Source organism: Impatiens glandulifera, chromosome 1 (genome assembly GCF_907164915.1).
Source record: "Impatiens glandulifera chromosome 1, dImpGla2.1, whole genome shotgun sequence".
In the NCBI taxonomy this organism is placed as follows: domain Eukaryota; kingdom Viridiplantae; phylum Streptophyta; class Magnoliopsida; order Ericales; family Balsaminaceae; genus Impatiens; species Impatiens glandulifera.
In genome coordinates, this window is record NC_061862.1 from 62,074,576 (window position 1) to 62,101,477 (window position 26,902).

At 27.4% G+C, this 26,902-nt stretch overlaps 4 protein-coding genes across 4 annotated transcripts; 3 read left to right on the top strand and 1 right to left on the bottom strand.

Annotated features, from left to right (window-relative positions):
* Nucleotides 1–442: 442 nt before the first annotated feature.
* Nucleotides 443–2,340, top strand: LOC124922321 (plant UBX domain-containing protein 1-like). Its single transcript, XM_047463053.1, has 7 exons — nt 443–650; nt 840–939; nt 1,028–1,102; nt 1,341–1,408; nt 1,498–1,627; nt 1,718–1,822; nt 1,979–2,340. The coding sequence occupies exons 1-7, from the start codon at nt 573–575 to the stop codon at nt 2,209–2,211; spliced, it is 789 nt and encodes a 262-aa protein (XP_047319009.1). The 5' UTR covers nt 443–572; the 3' UTR covers nt 2,212–2,340.
* Nucleotides 2,341–4,422: 2,082 nt separating this feature from the next.
* Nucleotides 4,423–7,590, top strand: LOC124917695 (F-box protein SKIP14-like). Its single transcript, XM_047458056.1, has 3 exons — nt 4,423–4,638; nt 4,827–5,684; nt 6,419–7,590. Exons 2-3 carry the CDS (start codon nt 4,872–4,874, stop codon nt 6,953–6,955), a joined length of 1,350 nt encoding a protein of 449 aa, XP_047314012.1. The 5' UTR covers nt 4,423–4,638; nt 4,827–4,871; the 3' UTR covers nt 6,956–7,590.
* A 12,034-nt stretch (nt 7,591–19,624) lies between these two features.
* On the top strand, nt 19,625–22,406 carry LOC124917767 (lysine histidine transporter 1-like). The gene is made up of 7 exons (XM_047458090.1): nt 19,625–19,787; nt 20,093–20,253; nt 20,589–20,877; nt 20,952–21,579; nt 21,686–21,777; nt 21,908–21,976; nt 22,072–22,406. Exons 1-7 carry the CDS (start codon nt 19,752–19,754, stop codon nt 22,168–22,170), a joined length of 1,374 nt encoding a protein of 457 aa, XP_047314046.1. The 5' UTR covers nt 19,625–19,751; the 3' UTR covers nt 22,171–22,406.
* A 994-nt stretch (nt 22,407–23,400) lies between these two features.
* LOC124921110 (TLC domain-containing protein At5g14285) lies at nt 23,401–24,532 on the bottom strand. The gene has a single exon (XM_047461726.1). The coding sequence runs from the start codon at nt 24,289–24,291 to the stop codon at nt 23,536–23,538; it is 756 nt and encodes a 251-aa protein (XP_047317682.1). The 5' UTR covers nt 24,292–24,532; the 3' UTR covers nt 23,401–23,535.
* Between the last annotated feature and the right edge of the window lie 2,370 nt (nt 24,533–26,902).

Here is a 26,902-nt window from a genome sequence, read left to right on the forward strand (position 1 = left end):
CCAAACAATTTCTCAAATTAGTGAGCTCAAGTTAGATGTCATAGTTTGACTTATAATTGACCCAAAATGAAGCAAATATGATATTAAATGTTTTGTCCTTAATACATTTTGGAACACAAACAATATAATATCACCAATGTATATACTTATACTTCATATTTTGTTATAAGGTATTATGAATGAAGATAAATATTTAATTTGTAATATAAATTATTTTCCTTAAATAACAGTGACACGAGTCAAACCCGACATTTTTCTAGAATTCTCCGCACCCGATTCGAATTATAACCGAGTTCTAAAACATTTTTCTAGAATTCTCCGCACCCGATTCGGATTAGAACCGGGTTTTAAAACATTTTTCTAGAATTCTCCGCACCCGATTCGAATTAAAACCGGAGGCTAAGTTCATTCCCCGTTTCGATGCGCCACCTTTAAAACCCTCGTCAAACTTAACCTTGTTCAGTCTCCGGTCTTTCCCCACCTTTCCTCTAGTTTAATAAAAGAGAAAGAAAGTGTAAAGATACATTGATAGATAGGTAAGAGAGAGAGAGCCGGCATTTCTTGAGCTGATCATGGTACTTGATTCTCATCCAGTTTGGAAGAAGCAGAAGTTAAGCCTGATTGCTCCAGGGAATGCAGAAACTACCAAGGTAGTTCATTTTCGTTGACCCTTATCTCAAATTCTCGAATTCCTCCTTCTATCTGCTCCGATTGATCATTGATGGATTCAATTGCTTGATAAAGATATTAGGTTTTATCTTCTCAGTTGTTTCTGGGTTGTTTCCTGTGTTATTAATTGTTAGAATTGTCTCCTTTTCAATTTCTTCATGTGATTCTAGACATTGTTTGAATCTGCAAAGGAGAAATTTGGTCGAGCTATTCGTGTATATGAGATCTCATCACATGCATCTGCAGTAACTAATGATGTTTCCATTGCTGGTATGAAGAGTAACTGATTCCTTCTTGTTTGTCTACTCATTGTTCATAAGGAAGCTTTAAGCATTGTTGGATTTTCATGTTTTTACAGATGATGATGATGCAGATGATATTTATGATTTCACAGCAGAGGATTACTTCAGAATGATGTCCTCCAAAAAGGAAGGTAAGGAGGCTAAGGGGCTTGTTTGATCTGGGGTTATTTTGGTTAATGATTTGAATGTTGTGATTTCTGTTGATTGGATTATTTGAAATTCGTAAATTCTGTGTATATGTCTATTTGCAGCTGATAATTGCTGTAATTTGATCACTTTCCATTCATGTATACATATATATAATTGAACTGAAAGATGGGATTAATATGTAAGCTTGCATTGACAGAGCTCATTTTGGATTTTGAGCAGATAAACATCTGAAGACCAAAAAAATTCGAGATGCAGAAGAGGCTGCCCGAAGATCAAGGATAACTAAAGTATGAATTTAAAACTTCTTATTGCCATTGACTAACTTATTCTTCTTCAATAGAGTTTCTAACAAATCTTATTGTTTTTCATTATGTAGGCTGTGATTAGGGTAAAGTTTCCTAATGATATCATATTAGAGTCTACATTTCATCCATCTGAACCAATTCAGAGCTTAATTGATCTCATGAAGAAAGCAATAGCTCAACCGAATCTACCCTTCTACTTGTGTAAGCTCCAAAGAAATTCAAAATTTTCTTATTTACTTATGAGAGTAATTGAGTTATTTCTGTCTAACATTAGTCCAATTTTGTTTTCAGACACTACTCCACCAAAGAAGAAAATAACTGACATGTCACAGGATTTCTACTCTGCTGGATTTGTTCCAGGTGCCATTGTGTACTTCTCTTATGACCTACCTAAAGGTACCCATTGCTTACTCACTCATTGCCCTTACTGTATAATGTTCTATATTAGTGGAGAAATTTGTAGTTTGGCTCGACCCAAATGAGAAATGATCAAGCTATTTTAGGAACAAATGTGATTAGCTAGGATGATGATATCACTCTTTTGCTTGGCAGGTGAGAACTCCAGTGTTAGTTCAGATCCCTTCCTTCAAGAGGATGTGTTATCATTAAAAGGTTTAGATATGAAATCTGAAAATGCAAATGGGGCTGCAGAAGTTGCTGAAAGAATGGCAAGAGTGAATCCATTTTCTTCTGAATGGAAGCCTGAGCTTGCTGCTGCTGCTAAGAAGCCTGAGCTTGCTGCTGCTGCTAAGAAGCCTGATAAACCAAAGTGGATGAAGATGTGATGATGTTTTGTACCTTGTTCTTAACTGGATTCAATAACTCTTTCTTTTCTTGATAGTTTTTATGGTACTTTTGGTCAAAGTATATTATGGATTTATTATAACTGAAAGATGGTTTATTCAAATAATTTAAGTATATTAATTATTATAATATTTGAAAGATTTTTTATTTTTTTTTAGATTTACTAACTTGATTTGTAAGTTTTGTTTTTAATTATTTTTCATGACATTAATTAGTTAATATATTTTTTTTATTATATAAAAAAAATTGTTTTAAATTTGAGTTGTTTTTAAATGTTATATTTATTAAGATTTTTTTTTTTTACTATTTATCTACTTTTTACATTTATTTAGTCATAAAAAAATATTTAATATTATTTATAGACTTGATATTTAAGTCTTTATATAATTGTTTTTATTATTTTTAAAATTAATTTTTAATTAATTTTTAATTAATTTTCATAACATTTAATTGGTTAATATATATATATATATATATATATTATTATATAAAAGAAATTGTTTTAAATTTGAGTTGTTTTAAATGTTATATTTATTAAGATTATTTTTTTTTACTATTTATCTACCTTTTCCTTTTACATTTATTTAGTGACAGACAAATAAAATATCTTTAAGACTTCTCATTGCATTTATATTATTCTTTGTTTTCAACTAATTATGATTAATAAATTATCTTCTAGATAAATTATATATTAAGGGATCTCACAAATTTTAATACTACGTGATTCATTTCTCAAACTTTTTACTTCTAAAATGTTAATATCCATGCAAGAGATATTTCACAAATTTAAAATAGTGATAAGCATATCAATACGAGTATAAATGAAAGTGTGTCTCTGAATTAAGTTCATTTCTTATAGACAATTATAAATAAGGATCGGATCCACAAAAGTAAGCTCGTTTATTTAACTGATTATAAGTTTCATATTTAATTTCCTCACAAAAATAAACATTGAATTAAAATAAAAAGATTGGTATGGTTTTTATATGTAAGATTTTTTTTGATAACATAAAATATGATATCTTGAATTTTCTTAAGAAAGGAATATTTTTTGGTTTGTCTATTCTTCACTTCCTCTTCAAAGATGCTTCATAGCTTAATGGGCAAGTTTTAGACAGGTCTCTCTTCGTCACATAAGAAGTTATCTTACATGTCTTTGTCAGACAACTTGGACCAAATTACTTCATGATGTCTGTCATTGATCAAATTAAGCATCCTTTTTAGTTTGATCATGTTTCTTTATTTCAAAATAAAAAAAATAACATTAATCTAAAACGATAAAAATATAATACAAAATAAATAAATAAAATATTATTATTATTATTTATTTTTAAATATAAGAAGTTAATCTAACCGTGTACACAAGTAAAATAATAAACACAATATATAACCAAATTCTACACAATAAATGTCTACACAAATGTATTTTTATTTTGAAGAAAATTGCCCAAATACAATTATGGCTTGTTAAAGATCTTAGGAATTATGGGCCAACATAAATAATTATTACAAATTATCATAATTTTGAAAAACAAACTATATCCCCTAAGATCAAGAATAAATACAATCTTTGTTTGGATTGAAATTATTCAAATTACAGAGTTATTTAGGAAACAATGATAGATGATGATTTTGAGAATTGATAAAAAAAAAATTTGGTAAAAAATATTTAAAATGTATTGATATATAATGATAAAATAAAAAATAATACATTTTAATATTTTAGTTAAAGAAGTGATATAATAAATAAAAAAAAGGGTAAAATAATATTTTTGGACCCACTAAGTCAAGATTTAGTGGGTAGATTATATTGTTTTTAGAACAATTTAATTAAGATTTATGAAACTCAAACCCTCTAATTAAAATATAAAATAATAACGATGAAAGTAAAAAAAATGTTCTACTAACATATTTTATGAATTTTTTATTACTAAATTTTATTTATTTGATTTGAATTAAATAGTAATATTATCAAAATATTTAATATTCTTAATAATATTATAATAATCTTACATATTATATCAAGTTAAGTTTTTTATTTATTTATTTAGGTGGGTTTTAGTTTTGACTGGATTATGATATTTTTAAAATTAATTAATAACAATTTTTTATTTATATTTTTTGTATAATAAAGTAAATAAATAAAAATAAAAATCCTTGAGAGTTGCCCTGCTCCTGGCATCCATGGTCAATTGATCCCACTTTGAGATTCCATTCTCTTTCTCTTTCTCTTTCTTTTCTTCTTTGCTTCCTTCATTTTCGCTAACTTGCACGCCCTTGTTGCCTATGGTATCTTTTACATTCTCCCCCGCCTTCTTCTCTTATCCCTCCTTCTCTTCTGTCAGTTATTTTCTATGATCAAACCAATGCTTTCCTCCTTCATTGAAATCTATCACCACTTGCTCTAGGTCTCACCTTTATCTCATTAATTATATGTCTATCCATTCATTTATATATGCTTCCTATTTCAAACCCATCATTTTCTTCATCCTATAGCTTATTTGCTTTCTCTACTTTTTCTTTGCAATCATTATCATAACAGGGTTTTCCTTCAAGACAACGTTTTTCTTCATTATTATAATCTTCTTTTCTCTAGGTAAAGTTTGAAGAAGAAGAAGAAGAAGACAATAATATATGTAACATGATGGAGTATAGAAAGCAGAGATCAGAGAAATTGTACGATGATGTTCTTGATTTGCTGCCAATTGATCCCTTTGGTATGGATTTAACTGCTACTCTTACAGCAGTTTCTGAATGGCTTAAGGATATTGAGAAAGATTTGGATTCTTTAGGGTTTATAATTTGTGAAGGTGTTGAGATGAACAAGGAAGATGATGATTCTGTATATAAGGGATTGAATCTATTCTGGAATGGTGGTCCTGCGCAGTTCACAACAGATGGGAGAAAAAGGAAGATTAATGAAATATCAATGCAATTCCACGAAGGGTTAGGGATAGCTTTATGTGATGGTGATCTGGTAATGGGTAGCAGCAACATAGATGATGATGATGATGATGATGATTCAATGTGTTTTGGCTATGAGAAATATTGGGTCCAGGGGGGTGATGTTGATGATAATGACGATGATGATGATGTTCCTAATAGTAACATTTCTGAAGAATGTTCCATTATTTGTGTTGATGATATCGATAACAATGATGGGGCGTGTCCCCACGATGCGATGTTCTTCGCACTTGGTTACCTTGGTGTGAAGGACCTTCTTAATATCGGAATGGTTTGCAAATCTTTTCGTGGTACTGTTCAAAATGATCCTCTTCTTTGGAGGAGTATTCATATAGATTGTCCATTGAACAAAACGCTCACTGATGACAAATTGTTATGGCTGACTGATAGGGCACAAGGCAATCTTCAATGCTTGTGTCTGGTTGAATGTACTAAAATAACTATTGGTGGTTTGAGGCGTGTACTTGAAAGGAACCCTGGCTTAACAAAGGTTAGTGTTCTTAAGTTTAGAATTCCTTTGTTAAATCATGTCTATGAAAAGAAAATCAAGCTCAAATCACAAGGATTTAGAGAACATATCCTAGTAAGTCAAACAAAAGAAATCAGGACTAGAAGTTCATTTTTTTCTTCATGAACTTGCATCAGAGAATCGTGTTGAGCTCTATACTTTTAAAATGGGCTCAAATTACGCCTCTGTTAAGTTTGAAATCATTTGTACAAAACTGTTTTGCAGCTTTTTTGAAGTAAAAGAGCATACCACAAGTTGAGAAAGCAAAAATGAGATTTTGATGAAACTTCATCAAGCAAAATGAGCTTCTTTCCAAGAAATAAACTAAATCTTGGTCTTTAGATGTAGAGATTTTTTACCCTTGATGTCCTAGAAGTGTCTAGGGACATTTCAGGATCGACAAGAAGTTTTGTCACAATATTCAAACATGACACTCACACGGACAATTGCAGTCCTTAACACCATAGGTAACACTTTAGAGGTTAGTCTCAAATGTTCTGAAAAAAGCACCTTTGATTGAGTTAGAAGGTCATGGAAAAAAATGTTGTCCTTAACACAATGAGGTTTGTGTCTTGTTTAAAGTGATTTTCTGGCTGATGGTTACCTTTACATGGATTAGAGGATACTATCATTGATCTTGTTATATATTATTAACTATAGTATATTCTCTTTATGGCTTCATAGTGAAACTATCCAATTTGCTCTTCCAATCGCAGCTTAACATTCCTGGATGCGCGACACTAAGCATTGGAAATATCATATCTTGCTTAAAGTCATATAAATCCTCAGCCTTCCCTGGAATAAAGCAGTTAAGGGTAGGTGGTCATCATGGTGTGACAATGGAACAATTTGAGGAGTTGAACTTCTTACTAGATATTGATTGCAAAAAACCAATTGTTTCCCATAAACCTCGGTTCTATGGTGCTGGGAATTTGTATCTATCTTGTGATGATGATCGTCCTATTGATATCGAGGCATGCCCAAAGTGCCAGAAACCGAGGCAAGTCTACGATTGCCCTGCAGAGAGTTGTCAATCGTGTAGAGCTTGCACCTTTTGCATTGCTCGGTGCATGAAGTGTGGTCATTGCGTAAATGATAGTGGTTATGAGGAAACGTTTTGTCTAGATTTGCTCTGCTTGGAGTGCTGGGAGCAAATTATGAACTTTCGTGAGGAAATGGAGGTTTCGGTCTCATCCTCAAACTGCAAAAGCCTCCATCAACAGGCAAGTTTCCGTTTTTGTGTATTTGGTTAAGAGGTCAATTGTGCTATTATTGAAGACTAGGAACAATTCTATCATTGGTGCGGTTTTTTTAAGTATCTGGATCTGGTCAGACTATGTTCATATATATGTATATAAATACACCCCTTTTTTCAAACGAAATCTCGAATGAACAAAAAATTGGATAAAAGGGTGTTTCCAAATGATGCAGTCTGTGAAAGTATACTTGTTAGTGAAATGACAAATGTCCAAGATTGGTTGGCAAAGTGAAGGAACAAATAGAGAAACTGGATTGGATTCTGAAGGGTGATGAGAAGATGTTGATGAAATCTATAGGAAAGTGGTCAATATTCATGAAATTGAATTGTCATAAAGGGCGAAATCTAAACACTTTTGTGCTTTTCGCAAAAATGAAGTAGCAGCTATCAAGAAATAGGTATTGGAGTCTTTTTTTTTTTTACATGACTAATTAATATTGATGAAATGAATAAAGTATGTGTGTCTACTTGAAATGAATCAAATTTTCCTTTTATAAGCAACAATAACTAGGTTTCTTTGTTTAGACATAACAATATGTGTACCTCTTCCTCTATTGTCTTTAAAACAATTTAATTCAGGGCAACACTTGAATGTTGGTAAAGAACTATAAAACCATTAGCTTGCATCTCCTATTAACTTAACTTAGTTGTTGATGTTCTTATTACTTATTAATAGGTTAATTTTGGTTGCATTCTTTAGGCTTGAAAAATTATTTTAGCTGTTTGGATCTACTAGTTGAAATTATGTTAGTTGAAGCCTCGGAAAACAATTTCTTTATGTGTTGTAAATATTATATTTTTTTTTTCTTTTATAAATTTGCAAGTAATACAAAAATTTAAGAGTTTGTTAAATGTTGGGTTATTAGGGATTTTTGTTAAATTTTAAAAAAAAGTTTGTTTGATGAAAATTTAGATTATTAATTTGTAGTATTTTGTATTTAAAATTTAAATTTTATAAAATAAGGAATGATATTTTAATATTTTTGATTGATAGATTAATTGATTGAAAAAAATATGATAGGTGTGTTTTGGTTAAAAAGAAAAAATTCAACATCAAGTGAGTTTGTTTGATATTGGGTTTACTTAGAGTTTTTATTGGATTTTTTAAAATAAAATTTTGTTTTATATATAAATAAAAATGTTATTTGAGTTTTTAATTATTTAAATTATTCAAATATTTTTTATATTTTAAAAATTTTAATATTATAAAAATAAAATAGGAGTTTTTTTTTATATTTTAATTGATAATTAAGTGATTGAATGGTCTGAAAAGAAAATGTGATATAAGTAAAAACAATATCACTAAAAATATCCAACATCAAACATGCTCTAATAGAAATTGAGAAATTGGGTAACAAAATCAAGATAAGTCTAGATGGCTAAAAAATGAAAATTAAAGCAAACCATAATTAAATAATATGTTTTGACACCTGAAAATAATTATTATCCTTTTAACTTAGATAAGATGAATATAGTAATGGAAGCAGTCAAAATTGATATTAAAGTAGAGTTGATTAAAAAATATATAAAATTGTGATGAAAGAATGAAAACTTACAATTGTAAGAGTGTAAAGAGTGTAAAGTAAGAAAATATTACAAATATTTATTACAAAGTCAAATGTATGACTAGTGGATTTATTTTTTGTTATATAATTTATAAGAGTTGAAAATTTTAGGATTTGTTTATTATGGGCTACTCTACCAGCCATTTATTTTTCAATAAAACAATCAACCAGCATTTTGTTCTATTTTATTATTAAAAATAGTTAGGTACGGATCTAATGATATTTTAGTTGTTTGTAATATTTTAAATAAATAATTTTCTTAATTTTTTTATTCAACAAAATAAAAAACAAATTATTTTAATATAACACATATCATAAAAACCTTGGTTTAATCAAAGGACATTAATATATTAATATATTTGTCAATGTGTGAATCATACACAACTATAAATATAAATAAAAAATCTGAATTTGTTTAATAAAAACTAATATTCAAATTTTTATAATTATTATCGATAATATAATCAGAATAATAATTATAATATAAATTTGAGATACTGAATCAAATTTTCTATATTTAAAAATAAAATAAATAAGATAAGATAAGATAAGATTATAGTTAAATATTTAAATGTATTTTTATTTATTAAGAATTAATGTGCTTATCTGATTAATAGAATTAATATTTTTCAACAACTATTTTATTTTATCTGATTAATATTTTTCAACAACTTTGGTAAGAAATCCTATGACTCTCACTTAGGCCTTGTTTGAATTAGAGTTTTTAAAAAAATTTAGAGCGAAAAAAAGATAATAATTGTTGATGATAATTTTTGAAGAGGTGATGATTATTTTTTGGTAAAAAGATTTAAGAGTATTGATATATATAAATAAAATAAAAAATAATAATTTTACAATAAATGATATTTTAGTATTTTTGTTAATGAAATAATGATTTGATTGTTTAAAAGTAATTGATTAAAAAATTAATTTAATTTGAATTTTATTAAAAAAAAATAAGACCTTAATCATTTTATTTTTCAAACATTTCCATTCACCAACTATGACCTATTAAATTATTTAATATTTTTTTATAAAATTTAAATATAAATATTTTTTGATAATTTATTTTTTCATAAAATAACTTATTTTCAGACACACCGAATGAATATAATACTTGAAGATAAGATAAAAATGTAAACCCTGGTCGCGATTTGAAGTATTTGTTGATGCGAGGTTATTTTGAAATAATTAGATTTTTTAATATAATTTTAATTATTTTATTAAATAATTAAAATAATTTTAATATTTAATATTATATTAAAATAAAATAAAAATATTTTAATTAATAATGAAATGATTTGATTAACAAAAAAAAATAAATTACTTGTTAAAATTGAATGTTTTTTTAGCATATTATGCAAAAGCATAGTCTCAATTTAATGATAATATAGAAGAATTAAAGTACACAATTGTGTTGAGAAATCATATAAATGATGAATGTGAAGGGAATTAGAAAAAAAAGAAAAAAAGAGTAGTATAGAGACATGTTGACAATTTAATTAATAATAGTCGCCGTAATTGAAACGGCAAGTAATATTCAAAACTAGCTAGCTAACATGTGTCTTTTAGTTATTTGGAATTTTCATTGACAATAAATACCATTATTCCAATCCCAACAAGCATTACCCACTACTTTATTCATAATTTCTTCATTTTAAAAGTCGAATTGATTCTCATTTCAAACTCGGAAAGATTGGTAAAAAATACCCTTATTAGTTATTTCATTAGTAGTGTTACTTATTATTTACAGCTCTTCCATAGCTATCTACTTTATTCATAATTTCTTCATTTTAAAAGTCGAATTGATTCTCATTTTAAAGTCGAAAAGATTAGTAAAAATTACCCTTATTAGTTATTTCAGTAATAGTGTTACTTATTATTTTACAGCTTTTCCATGGCTATATGAGATATCTTCGATGCTAAATTCTATATTTTGACAAAGAATGATGGGGAGATGTCTTTTTTGAGGTTGGGTGAGATGAAGAATTACAGATTAATATAGAAAAATAATTTAATTGGGTAAATTATAAATTGTTGCAAGAAAAATTGACAAATCTTAGCCTACAAGTATTGTTATCTTTTTTTAAAACAAACTTTTTTTTTAATTTATTTATTTTTCTATATGATTCTTAAGAAAGAATTTCCCTTTTAACTAAGCTGAATTTTGAACTGCAATTGATATAGTCTTATGATTTGTTGTCAACTTGCAAACTCAATGATGATGGCATCATGGTTACACACCATCATGATATTGTCTATTAGATTAATCCAAATCTATTTCCTAATAGAACAAAATGGGCCAGACTATAGTTGCTAGTTAGACAATTTGAAAACTTTTGAAAGATATTTGAGGAGTTGTCTCAAGCAGTTGTTATACACTCTAAGAGAAGTTAAACCACTGGTTTATACGAGTTGGAGATAGGGATGCAAACTATAATTTGTCTTGCGATTTTTTATTGAGTGGTTTCGTTTAGACGATTTTTTCTGATTTAATTAGGTATGGTATTTATGTTTTGTTTCAAACATTAATAATTATAATTAAATATATAACATTACTAAATATTTATTTATAATTACATTAAAATAGTTCAAGTGTCAAGAGTTATTTTTAAAAAATCAAATGTCACACGTTTGAATTTTTAGAATGTTTTAAATAGAAGTTGAAGTTACGACCGTTAGCGTTATATTAGTTTCCTATATTAAAAAAATTATTAACAAAAATTTTATATTTGTTTTTTATAATAGATGAATTTTCGATATATAATTATATAAAATTTTCATATATAAATTTTTAGTTTTAATGGAGGTATAAACAGTGTTCTGTAGTGATTCTCCGATATCGAACGGGAATAGTAGTAAAACAAAATTCTCGAAATAGAAACAGGACTAAAATTAATAAACGCGTTATCATAGTCTGAAATGAAATACTTTGAATTATAATTTAATAAATACACAGGTTAATTGAGCATACAACTTAAAAAACAGAGAACTTATATATATTTTTTAAAAACAAAATTATTTTTAAGAAGTTAAACATCAACTCATGACTTATTAAAGCTTATTATCCAATCGGATAGAAATACTAGACAACTCATAGAAAATAAGAGGATTGACTCGGACACGAAAAAATAGGTATGTATTTTGGAGTACAAATTATAAATGAACTACACCTTTCAACCGTTTATAATTATTTAATTTTTTTTTATTACCCTTCCCACTTAATCACTATTTTTTTTTAGGATTTTATGTAAGCAAATTTGTAATGTAACTTTATTTTGTATTGTATTGATAGTGATTTTAATTTTAAATGGAGAGAAGTAATATTAATTACACTGGGTTAAATGAAATTGGATTTGATGAGTCAGATTGATCGGATCAATATATATGTTTGGTTCATGTTAGAAATTTTGATCCAATTTATTAAACATGTCAAGTCAGGTCAGTATTGCTCAACCCGCTAACCAACCAATCAGAATTTATCAAGTCGAACTTGACATTTATAATAAGGAATTAAAATTAAAAATAAAATTCACTGTTCATTCATAAGAGGATCCGTCGTGCAGTAGCTGCCACCGTCAATGATAGCTGAAGCCAAAGAGGTCATCTCAAGTGTTCGAGGATTATAGACTACCATTGTCACTTGACTAGAACTTTTTTATTTTTTTTTTATGAAAATTGAAGTTTTGAAAGCAAATATCAGTTAAAAAAAAAAAGAAAAGGGTTAGAAAATTAATTAGTTAAAGGTGTTAAAAAAACATTAATATTAACCTAATTAATTTTGATTGTTCCATGTCCTTGTCCCGCGGTTGCGGTTATCTCTAGGCCACTTGTCTCTGGCAGACTGGCAGTATTAGTTGACTCATAATTTAATTTCAAAAAAGTCTTTGTTTTTGTTTTTTAAATAAGCATTTGGTAATTAGCTAGGTCACTTAAACTGAAATTGTGGTACCCGCATTCATATTCCTTTCTTCTTTCTTGCACAATTATTACACTTGCAGACATCACTAAATTTGACTCTCATTTTTTAGGGAATCAAAAAAAGATGGTATGAACCTAAGTTCAACCACATGTGAAAAATGAAAAGAAAGAACCAACCAACAAACCCAAAAGGATAGGCTGATTGAAAATGGCTTCTTCCTATTGAGAGTTTTGTCTAAACATTATGTGTAAGCAATCACAAGGATAACAATGATATCGAGGGCCTATTTGGAAACGCGTAAAGTTGGAGCTAGAGTGTAGTTGAAAGATCCAAAACATTATTTCATATAAATTGACGCCTCAATAAAATATTTAAAACAAAATTATTTTTAAGTAAACTAAAAAAAATTGTTGAAACTCGGGGTTTCCAAACAAGCCCTTATGTATCGTAAATGTCCACTCATTTTTCATGTTTCATATATATCATCGACATTTTAATACAAAAGTAAATAATGTAGTAGATTATTTGTGCAAGTCTATAATGATTCTTATTGTTTTGTCCGTCAAGACGGAATGAGACAAAGGGGAAGAGAATAAAATGTTTAAGCAAAATGACAAGTAAAAAATAAATTATATGATATTTCTTAGAAAGGTTACACAAAGTACAAGGATTTGAAATTTGAGGATGTCATGTAGAATGTTCCTTGTTTGACTTTACTTTATTTTAAAAAAAATCCTTGTAAGTTTCGACAAAAATTCCCCATAAATACATAGCTGGCTCATAACTTGTATCATCACATATATTTATCTTTCTTTATAATTTGTTAACTCATGTTAGCCCACACAACTAAGGGAAGGGTATGAAACCAACCATAAATATAAGTAGACTATGTTTGTGTATATGGAATTCCAATTTACAATTAGTAATTTTTGTTTTTTTTAAACGGATCAAAATTTATGGATTCAATTCTTACCTAAAACGTTTTAAATTAAAATGGAGGTCGCGTTAACTTCAATTAATAAACACAACCTAACTTCTTATTTTTTTCTATAATGCGACCTCAAAAGCTCTAAAAAATCTAAAATTAATAAGTTTTGCTGTCTACTACCGAATTTTACGAGTCATCGTGATGAAGTCATCACATAACATAGGCAAATATCAGGTCAACTAACCACGAGACAACAATTAATTTTACAACCCTACTCAAATTCAATTCAATCAAAAACTAACCTAATTCAAAATCAACCCAACTTAAAATTTTTTGTCCAAATTATTTAATTCGAGTTTGAATTCAAATTCATAAATTTTCATTCGATGAGTAATTAAGTTAACGAGTAAGCGATGAGAATTAGAAACGTGATTTAAATGAAAATGAGGGCATTTTGAGTTTAAATAATTAATAACGAAAAGTTTGACTAAATTATATTGTGTGTTATAATGAGAAATCAATCTTATGAATTTCATACGAAATTGAGATAGAGGGTTTTAAAATAAGATTTGTAATGATCTTCTTCGTCATGTTCACATATTGAGAGATTTCATATATGATAATGTGTTATCTTAATTAGTCAACGGTCTTCAGGATGAAAATAAATTAAATAAAATCAAATAATGACAGCCAGAACACGAGAAGTCGACGGCCGCAATCAAGCTTTTTGTTTTTGTCATTTTTATTAAATTAATTATCTTTATTTTTATAATAATTTAACTATTAATCATAAAAAATAAATTAATAAAATCTTAAATAACTCCAAATCATCTATCATTTTCATCGTACAAGATATTTTCAAATAACCCAAAAGTATTTTTAAATAACCATACATCAAATCAGTATCAAACAATTAAACTCAAAGTTTGTTTATTCAGTCTTATTTAATTATTAATATATATTATAATCTTAATCATGATTAAAAAAATTATTTTTATCTTAATTCAAAAATAATCATTCTCTATAAAACAATTTGATATAAATTACTTTTTTTTTAATCTAATCATATTTTTTTAAACCAACCCAACAATTAATTATTGTTGTGACTCCCATTTTAATTGTTATTAACAGAAATTAAAATTGAAACATTACAGAAGGAAAATTTTTATTAATTCAATTTTTTTTTGATTGACTTATTGAATTGAGTTTATCAAAAGAAATAAATCATGTATATTAAATGAAAAAATAAATATACTTCATTATAATTGTGACAAGATGTCAATCATATCATATTTTAAATAATTTTTTTGTATAATAAAAAATATACATCATTACAATTTTTAAACATTAAAATTCTATTACGATAAGATTTGTAAGTTTACAACTTGATAATATATATTTAGTTTTAAAAAGAAGTAATATTTTCTTATAAAAAAATTTCATTTATATTAAAAATTAAAAAATCGTTTAAACATAATAGTAAATTATTACATGAAAAATAAGAAAAAATGTACTCAATAAATTATTGATCTCGTAAATCAACGAGAAGAACAATTAATTCTCCGATAAACTTTACTGATTTTCCTGAATAAATCTCAAAAGTATCAGACGACAATCATTAAAAATTCGACGATTTTTCACCGACCTAATAAAAAATAATATAATGTTTTCTTGTTCTTTGATTCAATATTAGTTTAAAGAAATTATAATTGTTAGGATACTAACTATAATACATTAGAATTAGAATGAATAAATAAATAAATTTAATAAAGGATAATTTGTGAAGAATTGCTATAAAAAGTGCTGGCACGATCGTGGTTTGGGTTAGGAGGGAGAAATTATTTTCATAATTTAAAATTTATTTATTATATTAATCAAATTTTGGTACTCTGATAAGCTTGTATATAAATATTTTAAGTTTGTCTCCACTAAATCATTTCTTGTGTTTGAAATATAATATTGTTTTAATTTCCTTAAAACTAACAAATAACAAAATTAATCCTAATACAAATCAAAATTAGTTTAGGAATAACAAGCTTCAGTTGTATTTCAATTTCAATAAAAATGTCATTTTTATTTTGTTAAAAACCTTATTTTGTTTTAAAAGACTATAGTGATCTAAGATGACAAATTCATTTATATAACAAAAAATACTAAATGAAATACTGACACAAAATAAAATTTTCAACTACTTTTTTTTTATTTTTAATTAATTAAGTATCAATGTAATGAAAATAAGATGAAGAAAGAAAAACATTCATAGTTCATATTAGAATAAATTATGAAGCCATTATTATAAATTATAAGAATATATATATTTTTTTAAAGATAAAGTATCAATTTAAATTTTTTATATTTAAAATAAAGAGTTGGATTTCCTTCTATTTAAAACGCTTGAAGTTGGAGATAAATTTCTATATTTAACCAAAAAAATACTTAATTATTATTTATGAAATTTTATACATAATGAATATTTCTTACCTTAATAAGAAAATTTGTTTCCCAATTTAAATATTTTATCAGTTAATTTTAGTTGTTAATTTAATTAAAACTTATAATTACTTAGATCATAATTTTTACTTAATTATTATTTATGAAATTTATACATAATTAATATACACCTTGATATCTAAACTATTGAATAGAGTTGGGCATCATGTCTAAATAGTCGTATTCAACTCGGACAATTCGTTTCAAATTTTTAATTGTGTCGTGTCGTGTCAAAACTCATTTCATCCATGTTGTATCGTGTCTTGACCCACTCGTCGAAATATTATGATCAACGAGTCCATTTGTGTCGTACCAACTCGAGACAACATGTTTATGTCCTTAAGCTATTCTACCCTTGCATGAGCGACTTCTCTCAACAAGGTACTAGTTGAAATCGGGAATACGTATACACAGACACTACCAAAGTTGGGACGATTTTCAATTTCTTTAGTACTTTGGGTGATGTGACATTCGATTACGCATGTCACAATGTAGTCCTATCTTGAGGGTACAATCTCTTCCACGTCCAAGAATCCTTCAAAGGGACCGATGTAGAAATGTGTTATTGTAGCCTATATCGTGGTGGCTTTTTGTTACTTCCATGTAGCCTTGATGGTATATTACACGTTTGGTAACAATGTTGAAGACAATATCTTTCTCTCTTTAGATAAACTTACTTGGCTTATTGTCATGGCTAACATTTTCATGTGATTAATGTTATTGGGAGTTACCAAATATATGCTATGCCCGTGTTCGATATGATTGAGACCGTCCTTGTGAAGAAGCTCAATTTCAAACCTAGTTTTTGGCTTTTAACCGTTGTATCGGAAAATTCGTTTTAGACGTTTAATTGTTTCGTACCGTGTCGAAACTCATTTCCATCAGAGTGTCGTATCGTATTTAGATCCACTCAAAATATTATAATCAACAAGTTCATTCGTGTCGTGCCAACTCAAGTCAACATGTTTATGTCCTTAATCTAGTCTCTCAATAAAGGAGTGGTTGAAAACGGGAATACGGATACAAAGTCGCTACCAAAGTTGGGACGGTTTTAAATTTCTTTAATGCTTTGGGTGATGTGACATTCGATTACGTAGATCACAATATAGTCCTCGAGATTTAGGCTACAATCCCTTTCACGCCCATGAAGTCCTCAAAGGGACCGATGTGAAAAGGTGTTATTGTAGCCTATATCGTGGTGGCTTTGTGTTATTTCTCGTAGCCTACTTTTGATAACAATGTTGAAAACAACATCCTTCTCATCTTAGAGAAATTTATTTGGCTTATTGTCATGGCTAACATTTTCGTTGTCATTCATGTTATTGAGAATTATCAAATATATGATTTGCCCGTGTTTGATATATGATTGAGACCGTCCTTATGAAGAAGCTCAATTTCAAACCGAGTTTTTGACTACGTTTCATTTCGCTTAACACTTACGTATATAAGTAGTAACCATTTAATCACCGCTACAAAAATATGTTGTTTTGCAATAATGCTCTTTTCGACTGAAATAACATTAAAATAAGTATTTATCAACTAATTGCAATGTTCAATTTTTTATTTATGTTTAAAATTCATTTTTTATTTTAATTAATTATGATTATTTAATTTTATGTTTAAATATTTATTTGTTTTAATGTTTATATATATATATATATATATATATATATATATATATATATATATATATATATATATATATAGTTTTGTCTAATATTTGATTATTACTCTTTTAATTTTTTAATGAATGAGTTGATATAATTATTCAATTTTTAATTATTAATTAATTTATTTTTGTGTTAAAGAATTTTTATTATTAAAAAGGTAAGTCATTATTATATCTAATCATTGGACCAAACAATTTAAAAATGATTAATAATTAATGTTAATATAAGAAAAAAATAAAATAAATAAAGAAATATAAAATTAAAATAATTATATATATATATATATATAAATAAAATAAAATTAAAATAATTAATAATAAATACTGAATAAATGAAAAATAAAAAGAATTAGAGAGAAAATATATTAATATTTAATTAAAAAACATATAAAATAAAAAATAAAAATTAACTACATTTTACTAAAAATATTTAATTTTTTGATAGTTCGTATGTTTAAATAATCTTTTATTAGTATATACAATAAGTGAGCTAATTGTACAAGCATATATGTTTAAGAGAATTTTTTTCCTACAAAATAAGTTATTGATAATTATTTATTTACATATTATTATCTAACTTTGTAACTTATTTTATAAAAAAAATCAAAATTTTATTGTTACAATTTTTTAAAGGTAGATTGCGTAATAAGTTAAAAGATTTCGTTCAATTTCACAGTTCTAAATTATTTTAAAATAGTTTCAAAATTAATTAAGAATTAATGTAATTTAATGATATATTTTATTTTAATTTATAATTGTATAAAAATTAAAAAAATATAACAAAATATTTCTTCAAACCTAATAAGTTGCTCTATTATCTAGTTAAAATTAAGATTATGAAATAAATTAAAAAACTATATTAATTTATTTGTAATGCAAGATGAATTACAAAATAATTTTAAAGATAATTCAAAATATATTTAAAAGTAGTTTAACTTACTTTTTACTTTAGATGTATTGTAAAATTTTAAAAATAATGGTAGAGTAACACATTTTATTTTATTAATACAAAACATATTGAATTTTTATTTAGCTTATAATTAATAAATTTTAAAATTAATTAAGAATTAATTAACAATAAAAGCATCTTAATAAAATAAATAATAAATCAAATTATATTTTCTTTTATATTTGTAACTTCATATGACAACATATATTTATATTTATAAAACAATGTTACATATTAATTAATGTTAATAATATTAGTACAAACTTAGTTGCACAATAAGATAAGATTAGAGTTTTCTAACTTTTATAGTCACTTATTATTATTTTTAATCAACGGAATATATATATATATATATATTCTAACGTTTTTAAAATATTAACAAAATTATTTGTATTTTCTCTCTATATTAATGTTGCTTTAAAAGATGTAAAGATTACTTTGTTACTTTGTTAGAAGAAGTTGTATCGTTTTAATTAATAAAATATTAATATCTCTTTAGCAACTTGTTTAACAACAATCTATTTGATGCGTTTAATTTTTTTTTATCAACAATCAATGTAAAAAATGTTACAATATTTTTACTATTTAGAATTTATGTTATAATTTAAGTTACATATTTAAAAAAAGTATTAATTATATTTAAGTTGTAAAAATAAGTTATTAATGGACCATTTTGTTTGTAATGACTTAATTTATTTACTAAAATATTTTTAATTATTTTATAAAATTTAAATATAAATGATATTATATTAATTAAACCCATTAAAATTCTAGTCATCTAATAAATTGTGTTTAAAAAAATGATAGAGCAAATTATCATGAATTTGAGTTGACCATTTTCTAAAAAACAATTTATTTAAAAAAAACAACCCAATATGAAAGAAGGTGTAATTAGTAACATGTCACATGGTACTTCCTAGAATTTTCCCATTGAATAAAAATGAATGGTATCCATGAATTATTATTATACGTTAACATTAAAGCAGTGGGGACACACAAATTAATTAGTTTCTGATCCAAACAAGCCGGCTGAGTCGTCTTCACTGAATTGGCAAGTCAACCAAATGCATCACCATCTTCTTTTCTCCGTCCGGCCATTGAATATTATGATATTCTTCCTAATCAGCCATAGTTATTAACATTCTATATATATATATATAAACTCAAGAATATACATACATACATACATGAATCATTCATTCATTCATTATTCTCTTCCAATTCAAACTGAACTTCTCTCTTCTCCTTTCTCCTCCTAATCGCCATTAATGGGTACTGAAGCTCCCTCTCGCACCAGTAATAATGTAAGTCTCTCTGTTAATTATCATTTGTGGGTGTACTTTTTAATGATTGATTTGTTTCTCCAACAAACAAAAAGATCCAATCTTTATATGAATCTTTTCTCTTGTCTTTTGTTCAAAACAAATAAAGAGATTCCGTTTTACTTTTCATCATCATTTGTGTGGGTCTCTCTCTAAATATTGAGATCTCGATTTCAAATAATCCTAGGAATCGATCTTCCTGCCAATTTTTTGATTCTGATTTGTAAACAATCATGTTAAGAATGGGTTTTCAGATCCTGAGATTCCTCTTTATGAATTTCTTGTAGGAATTGGACACAAGAACAGCGAAAGAGAAGGCCATTGATGACTGGCTGCCAATTACATCATCAAGAAATGCTAAATGGTGGTACTCTGCCTTCCACAACGTCACCGCCATGGTTGGCGCCGGAGTTCTCAGTCTTCCTTTCGCCATGTCTGAACTTGGCTGGTATATATATATACACTCCTTTTTCTTCTTTTCTCTTTAAATGAAAAAAAAAGTTCAATTTTAAGAAATCAAAAGTTATCTTGTTTAATCGATTTATTTGATGAAAAAACATTTATGAGTATTTTAGTGTTTTTCTTTCATAATTTAATTATGTGATCGATGAGATGATATGTGAAAAGATTATGAGATTTGAAAATTATTCAAATGAACAAATCCTATATGATACATATGATAGTGGAGATCGTGCATGCTTGTTTACACTAGAAGATAAGCCTTATTTTTCTTTTTAAATGTTACCAATATTTTAGTCATTTAAATCAAATTCACAAATTCAGGGGACCTGGAGTGGCCGTTCTTGTTATTTCGTGGGTAGTAACACTTTACACTCTATGGCAAATGGTAGAGATGCATGAAATGGTCCCGGGAAAAAGATTCGATAGGTATCACGAGTTAGGGCAGCACGCTTTCGGGGAGAAACTTGGGCTCTGGATCGTCGTGCCACAACAATTGATCGTGGAAGTTGGTGTTAACATAGTCTACATGGTAACGGGAGGCAAGTCCCTTAAAAAATTCCATGACTTGGTTTGTGGCAAAAATTCAACTACGGGAGTATTTAGCAACAAGGTACTTTATAATATAGTTTCACATATATATTATTAAATCAAACTAATTATCTAATTCTTAAATACTTTGAACAGAGTTGTCACAACATTAGACAAACTTATTTCATCATGATCTTCGCCTCGGTCCACTTTGTTCTATCGCACCTCCCGAATTTCAATTCCATCTCCGGAGTCTCCTTAGCCGCCGCAGTTATGTCCTTGAGCTATTCCACCATTGCATGGGCGACTTCTCTCCACAAGGGAGTGGTTGAAAATGTGGAATACGGATACAAAGCTACTACCAAAGTTGGGACGGTTTTCAACTTCTTCAGTGCTTTGGGTGATGTGGCATTCGCTTACGCAGGTCACAATGTAGTCCTCGAGATTCAGGCTACAATCCCTTCCACACCCGAGAAGCCTTCAAAAGGACCGATGTGGAAAGGTGTTATCGTAGCCTATATCGTGGTGGCTTTGTGTTACTTCCCCGTAGCCTTGATTGGATATTATACATTTGGAAACACTGTTGAAGACAATATCCTTCTCACTTTAGAGAATCCTACTTGGCTTATTGCCATGGCCAACCTCTTTGTTGTCATTCATGTTATTGGGAGTTACCAAATATATGCTATGCCCGTTTTCGATATGATTGAGACCGTCCTTGTGAAGAAGCTCAATTTCAAACCGAGTTTCTGGCTACGTTTCATTTCGCGTAACACTTACGTGGGTAAGTAATAACTTATGGGAATTTTGTAATTTTTATTTGTTGGTTGTATAAAGTTGATTGCTTGACCACTAATTAACCACACATCTTGTGTTGTCTTGATTTGCAGCTTTCACAATGTTTATTGGCATGATGATTCCTTTCTTCGGTGGTTTGTTGGGTTTCTTTGGAGGATTTGCTTTCGCCCCAACAACTTACTTTGTAAGTGTTTCCACACAATTGCCCGATTTGAAAACACTTTTGATTTTCTATTCCCACTAAGAAACGAAACAAACAGCAATAAGAAAAAAGTTTGTATAGTAGGCAGTTTAATGGTGTTTATCTTGTGCAGTTGCCTTGCATCATGTGGCTGTCAATCTACAAACCAAAAAAGTTTAGCTTGTCATGGATCACAAACTGGGTATGATCTTATGAACCATCATCATCTGTCTGTCTGTACTTTTGTCTATTTTTTAGGTTTAATTAACTTCTTTTTTTGTTATGTTTGAAATTCAGATATGCATAATACTAGGAGTCATGTTGATGATAGTGTCACCAATTGGAGGGCTGAGGCAGATCATACTTTCAGCAAAGGATTACAAGTTATTCTCTTAAATAGTGACATTGGCTTACTAATGGTCAATTATTGTTTTTCATTTGTTACTATATTATTATTATTATTATACAAGTAAAAAAGATATTTGTGTACGGTTAGTTTGGAATTTGTGAAACTTCAAAATCATTTCAAAGACATCACCACCATGTGTTTCTTCCTTGATATATATTGCCATTAGTATTATATTTCTCATTTGTATTTATCCAGCATGAAATATAAAGTCAGCTATTCAATTTCTTTTTATTTTTTTTAAGACAAAACATATTTTATATTTTATTAATCCATTAATTGTGATGATTTCAACAACATAATTGTGAAAATCCAGTAAAATTGTTGCAATTCATGTTAGGATGAATTGTCATAAATTCTTGTATCACATACATATATGATTAAAAAAAAAAACTCAGTCCACATAAATCATTACTAGTCCAGGGGAAACTCATAAAAATCGATGAACCTAGAGAGTCGATAATAATTTACATGTCGGCTACAAACATGTATTGAATATTAATTGTAAATAAACTTTCAAGTATTTTTTTTTTTACAAACATGTATTGAATATTAATTGTAAATAAATTGTTCTAAGTGTTTTTTCTTTTCTTTGGAGTGTTAACGGACTCAAACCCAAAACTTTATAGAGGCATGCCTATCTTGTTGCCATTGGGATATAGCAGTGGATAAATAAAAAATGCTTATTTGAAAAGCAGAAATGCATTAACTCTTTCAACAACCAAAAGTGAAAAGGGTGACTCTTTAATTAAGATATTAAAGAGGCAGGAAATAGGAGTACCCATATTTTCTTCAACCCCAAAATAAAGTTGCTCTCTTTCATAAGGAAATTAGGTACCACAAGGATTACCATACTTTTAAATAAAAGTCATATCATTCAAAATATGTCATCTAAAATACAGAAAAAAAGGTAAATGAACACAAAAAGGGTCAGTCAAAAAACACAGACACAATAGAACTTTGTTTAAGTCTTAAAGAAGTCTGACAACAATCGATTCTTCCTCTTTGCTGATAATCAAATCAGAAAGTAAACAAGGCTGGATTCTAACCTGTGTCAATAGTTCTCAATAACATCAAAAGAAGATTAAACTGGAGAGTGGATGCAGTTCTATCTTGAACTCATCTGTAATACTAATAACAGTTGAATTGAAACTACAATCATGCTTGTGTGTGTATTTCTGTCACAAAATTGACCAAAAAACAAGTTTTCAAATAACCAATCCACAAATGAAGTATGTTTCATAGACAAACATCAGTTTCTTTCCAAGGTTTATAAAACATAATATATTAATTTATTGATGAAGTTTGCATTGAAATTCAAGAGCATTGAAACAAATGGACAGAAGAGAGCTAATTTATCTAATTTTCTCCTCTAGTTTTCTACTTCTTTCAGCAAACAGCTGGATCCAAAGATTTGAAATCCACAACCAACTAACAGAGATTGCAACCGAGACTACAATCACCCAAGAAACCCATATCCATCTTGGAATCACATTCTCAGCAGCACCAGAAGCGAAAAACACAATCATTTTATACATGAATAAAGGCCCAGCCAAACCTCTAGCTATTGAGTAAATGACATAAAATGGAGGAGACAAAACATCATACACCTTAGCTGCATATTCTGAATCAGCTCTTCTACCACCAGCAAGAGTCCAAGTGTTCTGACACAAGCTCGTAACTTCAGCTATAATTAGAAGCACCAGAATGGAGAAGGCACCGTGGAGGGCAACATATCGACAAGTAATGAAGACGAATAGCGTGGCCAAGTGATGACCAATAAAGATAACATCTTTAGGATAGAAAATGAGGTAGTGACAGAGATCCATTAAGAAATAAGAGATTGAGTAATCAAGAACCATGTTTTGGAATTGGGTATTGATTGATGCAAAAGAACGGGTTTGATCTGTGAAGATGCCGTAACAGGCTAGGAACACGGCGGGTGTGCCGTGGGCAAAAGAGATCATACAACTGGCTGCTTCTGGCCGGAGATTGGGGTTCCATTTACGGAAAACGATGAAGTATGCAATGAGATAGATTATGAGAAAGACAGTGAAGAAGATGGGTACATTGGTGGGTAATAAAAATTGGGTTAGGGATTCGATCTCCATGAATGAATGAAACCACGAAACCCACCTGCTGCTGCTGCGAATGAAGGAAGAAGGGAGGAATTGGAAAATGGTGAATAGGCGTTTGTTGAATAGGGTTCGTACCCGTGTCAAATTGGAGAGAGAAGAAGGCTGCTACTGTTGCTGGAGGGGAAGATTATTAGAATCAAGAGAGAAAAAGAGAAGAACCAAGAATTGAATTGAAGACGGAAAGGGGTAATCTATGATCGACCAAATCCCTACCTACTTCTTCAACCAGATATCAATCTTTCATCAAAATTAAAATTAATTCATTAATTATTATTATTATTATTTTCATTTTCAAAAAAAATCGCCAATTATCCGCCTAGCTTATTTCACCACCTTATTATTTTATTTGTTTGAAAAAAATTAGCTTTTATTTATAAATCAACTTGATTAATATAAAACTAAAATTATAAAATAGCAAGAAAGTGGAAGATATTTTTTTATTGATTTATTGACTTTTCTATACATAGATTGAGTATAGAGAAAAAAAAAACATTTAGGAGGGAATAATACCATCCAACCATCATGATTTCTTTAAAATAATGGTATAATTTTTTAAAGTAAAAATTGTACCTAAATTATTTGGTTGTTAGGACTAACTTTAATTGAAATATTTAAACAATTCAAACCAATTAAATATAATTTATTTTTTTATTTATTAAAATATTTAATTTATTAAATATAATACTAAAATATAATATATTTTAAATTATTATTTATTATTTTATTATTATATATTAATATCATTTCATTCAATTTACTAAATAAAATCTTATCTCATCAAAATTATTACTAATTTTTATTTTATTAATTTATAATATTTTTAAGAAATATTCTAAATATATAATATACTAATGTTAAAAATAAAAAATAATAATAATTTAACCTAAAAATTCAATTAAGTTGGTGACATAAAAATGAGTTGGGTTTGAATTTTATTTTTTTACACAAATAAGTAGCTAATACAAAAAATAAATAAAAAAGTCACTCATTAAAAATTATTTGGTCTTTTAAATTGAAATTAAAGTGAATGTAACTTGTAACATTGAAATAATATATATAATAATATGATAAAATTAAATGATTTGGTCTCCCTAATAGTAACACGCAACTTCTACCCATCCGTATAACATGTGCAAGTACAAATAAAAAAAAGTCTCTAAGAACTTGTTTGATCTTAGTTATTTTTTGGATTTTTATTGGGCTTAAAAAACTTGTTTGATAGAAAATGTTATTTAAGATTTTTGTAAAATAAATTATCAAAATGTCCTTTTACATTAAAATTAAAATTAAAATTAATATAAGTATAATAAACTTTTTTTAATATTTTAATTAATTAATTAGATTATGATGGTTAAAATTATAATAACTTAATGAAAAATATACCTTTTAAATTAAAAAACCAAAAATACTTAAGATTAAATTATCTTGAAAGTGTGAGTTAAAGAAGATAACAATAAAATTAGTAATATTAGTAATTCTAGATAAACTTTCTTATGAAAAAACTTAAAATGAATTTATTTTTTGAAAAATTATATGTAATCATTTTTTTTTAATTTTATTTTGTTAAACTATGATATTTGATCTCTTAAAAATTATTATTATCGCTTAAATTATTTAAAACTTAATTAGTTCAGTGATAAAATACAAATTTTGTTAGCAAAATCACAAGTATAAGTTTTTATATAAAATCAGGACAAGTCTCTGACATCAATATAAATTTGTACCTCATGATTTTTAACAAATAATATGAACAAGCTATAAAAAAAACTTATCCTCTTGCAATGTGAAGACAAAAACTTTTATTTTGTTTTTTCTCTCACGAATATTTCACTATATGGAATCTTCCATAAAATGTTTGGACTTGTATAAAATTGATTAAAACTATGTTAAGATAATTACATTTATATAAATTAAATTACATTTTTCAACAAGCAAAATTTCTTCAATAGAAATAGGCTAGCAAGACAAGCCATACCATCCTTAAGAAATCAATATGACATTCTTTTTCTTGCCTTCATAATTAAGAGATTAATAGGACCTTTTTTTTTCTTACCTCCAAAATAAGTTTTATTTTTAATTTACTCAAATTAAGATAATAACTTGAATTTAAAGGAATCAAATAAGTCCCCAACCTACACTAAGACAGATTATAGGCTCTTTTGCATAAAAAACAGTTTTTTATTTACTTAAATAATTATGGTACAAAAAGCTTGAACCCATAATTTTGCGTCCTGAATACTTTTTCTACTAAATTATTATTTAGGTTTAAATTTAAAGCATTTTATTAAATAAGGCTCGAACTTTAAGTTGACATTTGAAACTCTAACATGTTTGTAATTTGAAGTTTTCTCAAATAAATGTTTAATAGTCTGTATTAATTAACATGATTTTATTTAATTGTCACTTAACATATTATTTGAACCGTTAAAATAATTTTTTTTATATGATCAACTCTTCCACATTCTCCATCTAGCTTCATTTAATCCTCCTCATACCCATTTTCTTCTGCTTCTTCTTTTTCAAAACACCACCCTTCTTTGGACTCCACTTTTGTCTAAGTCCTAACCACTAATTATATCATATT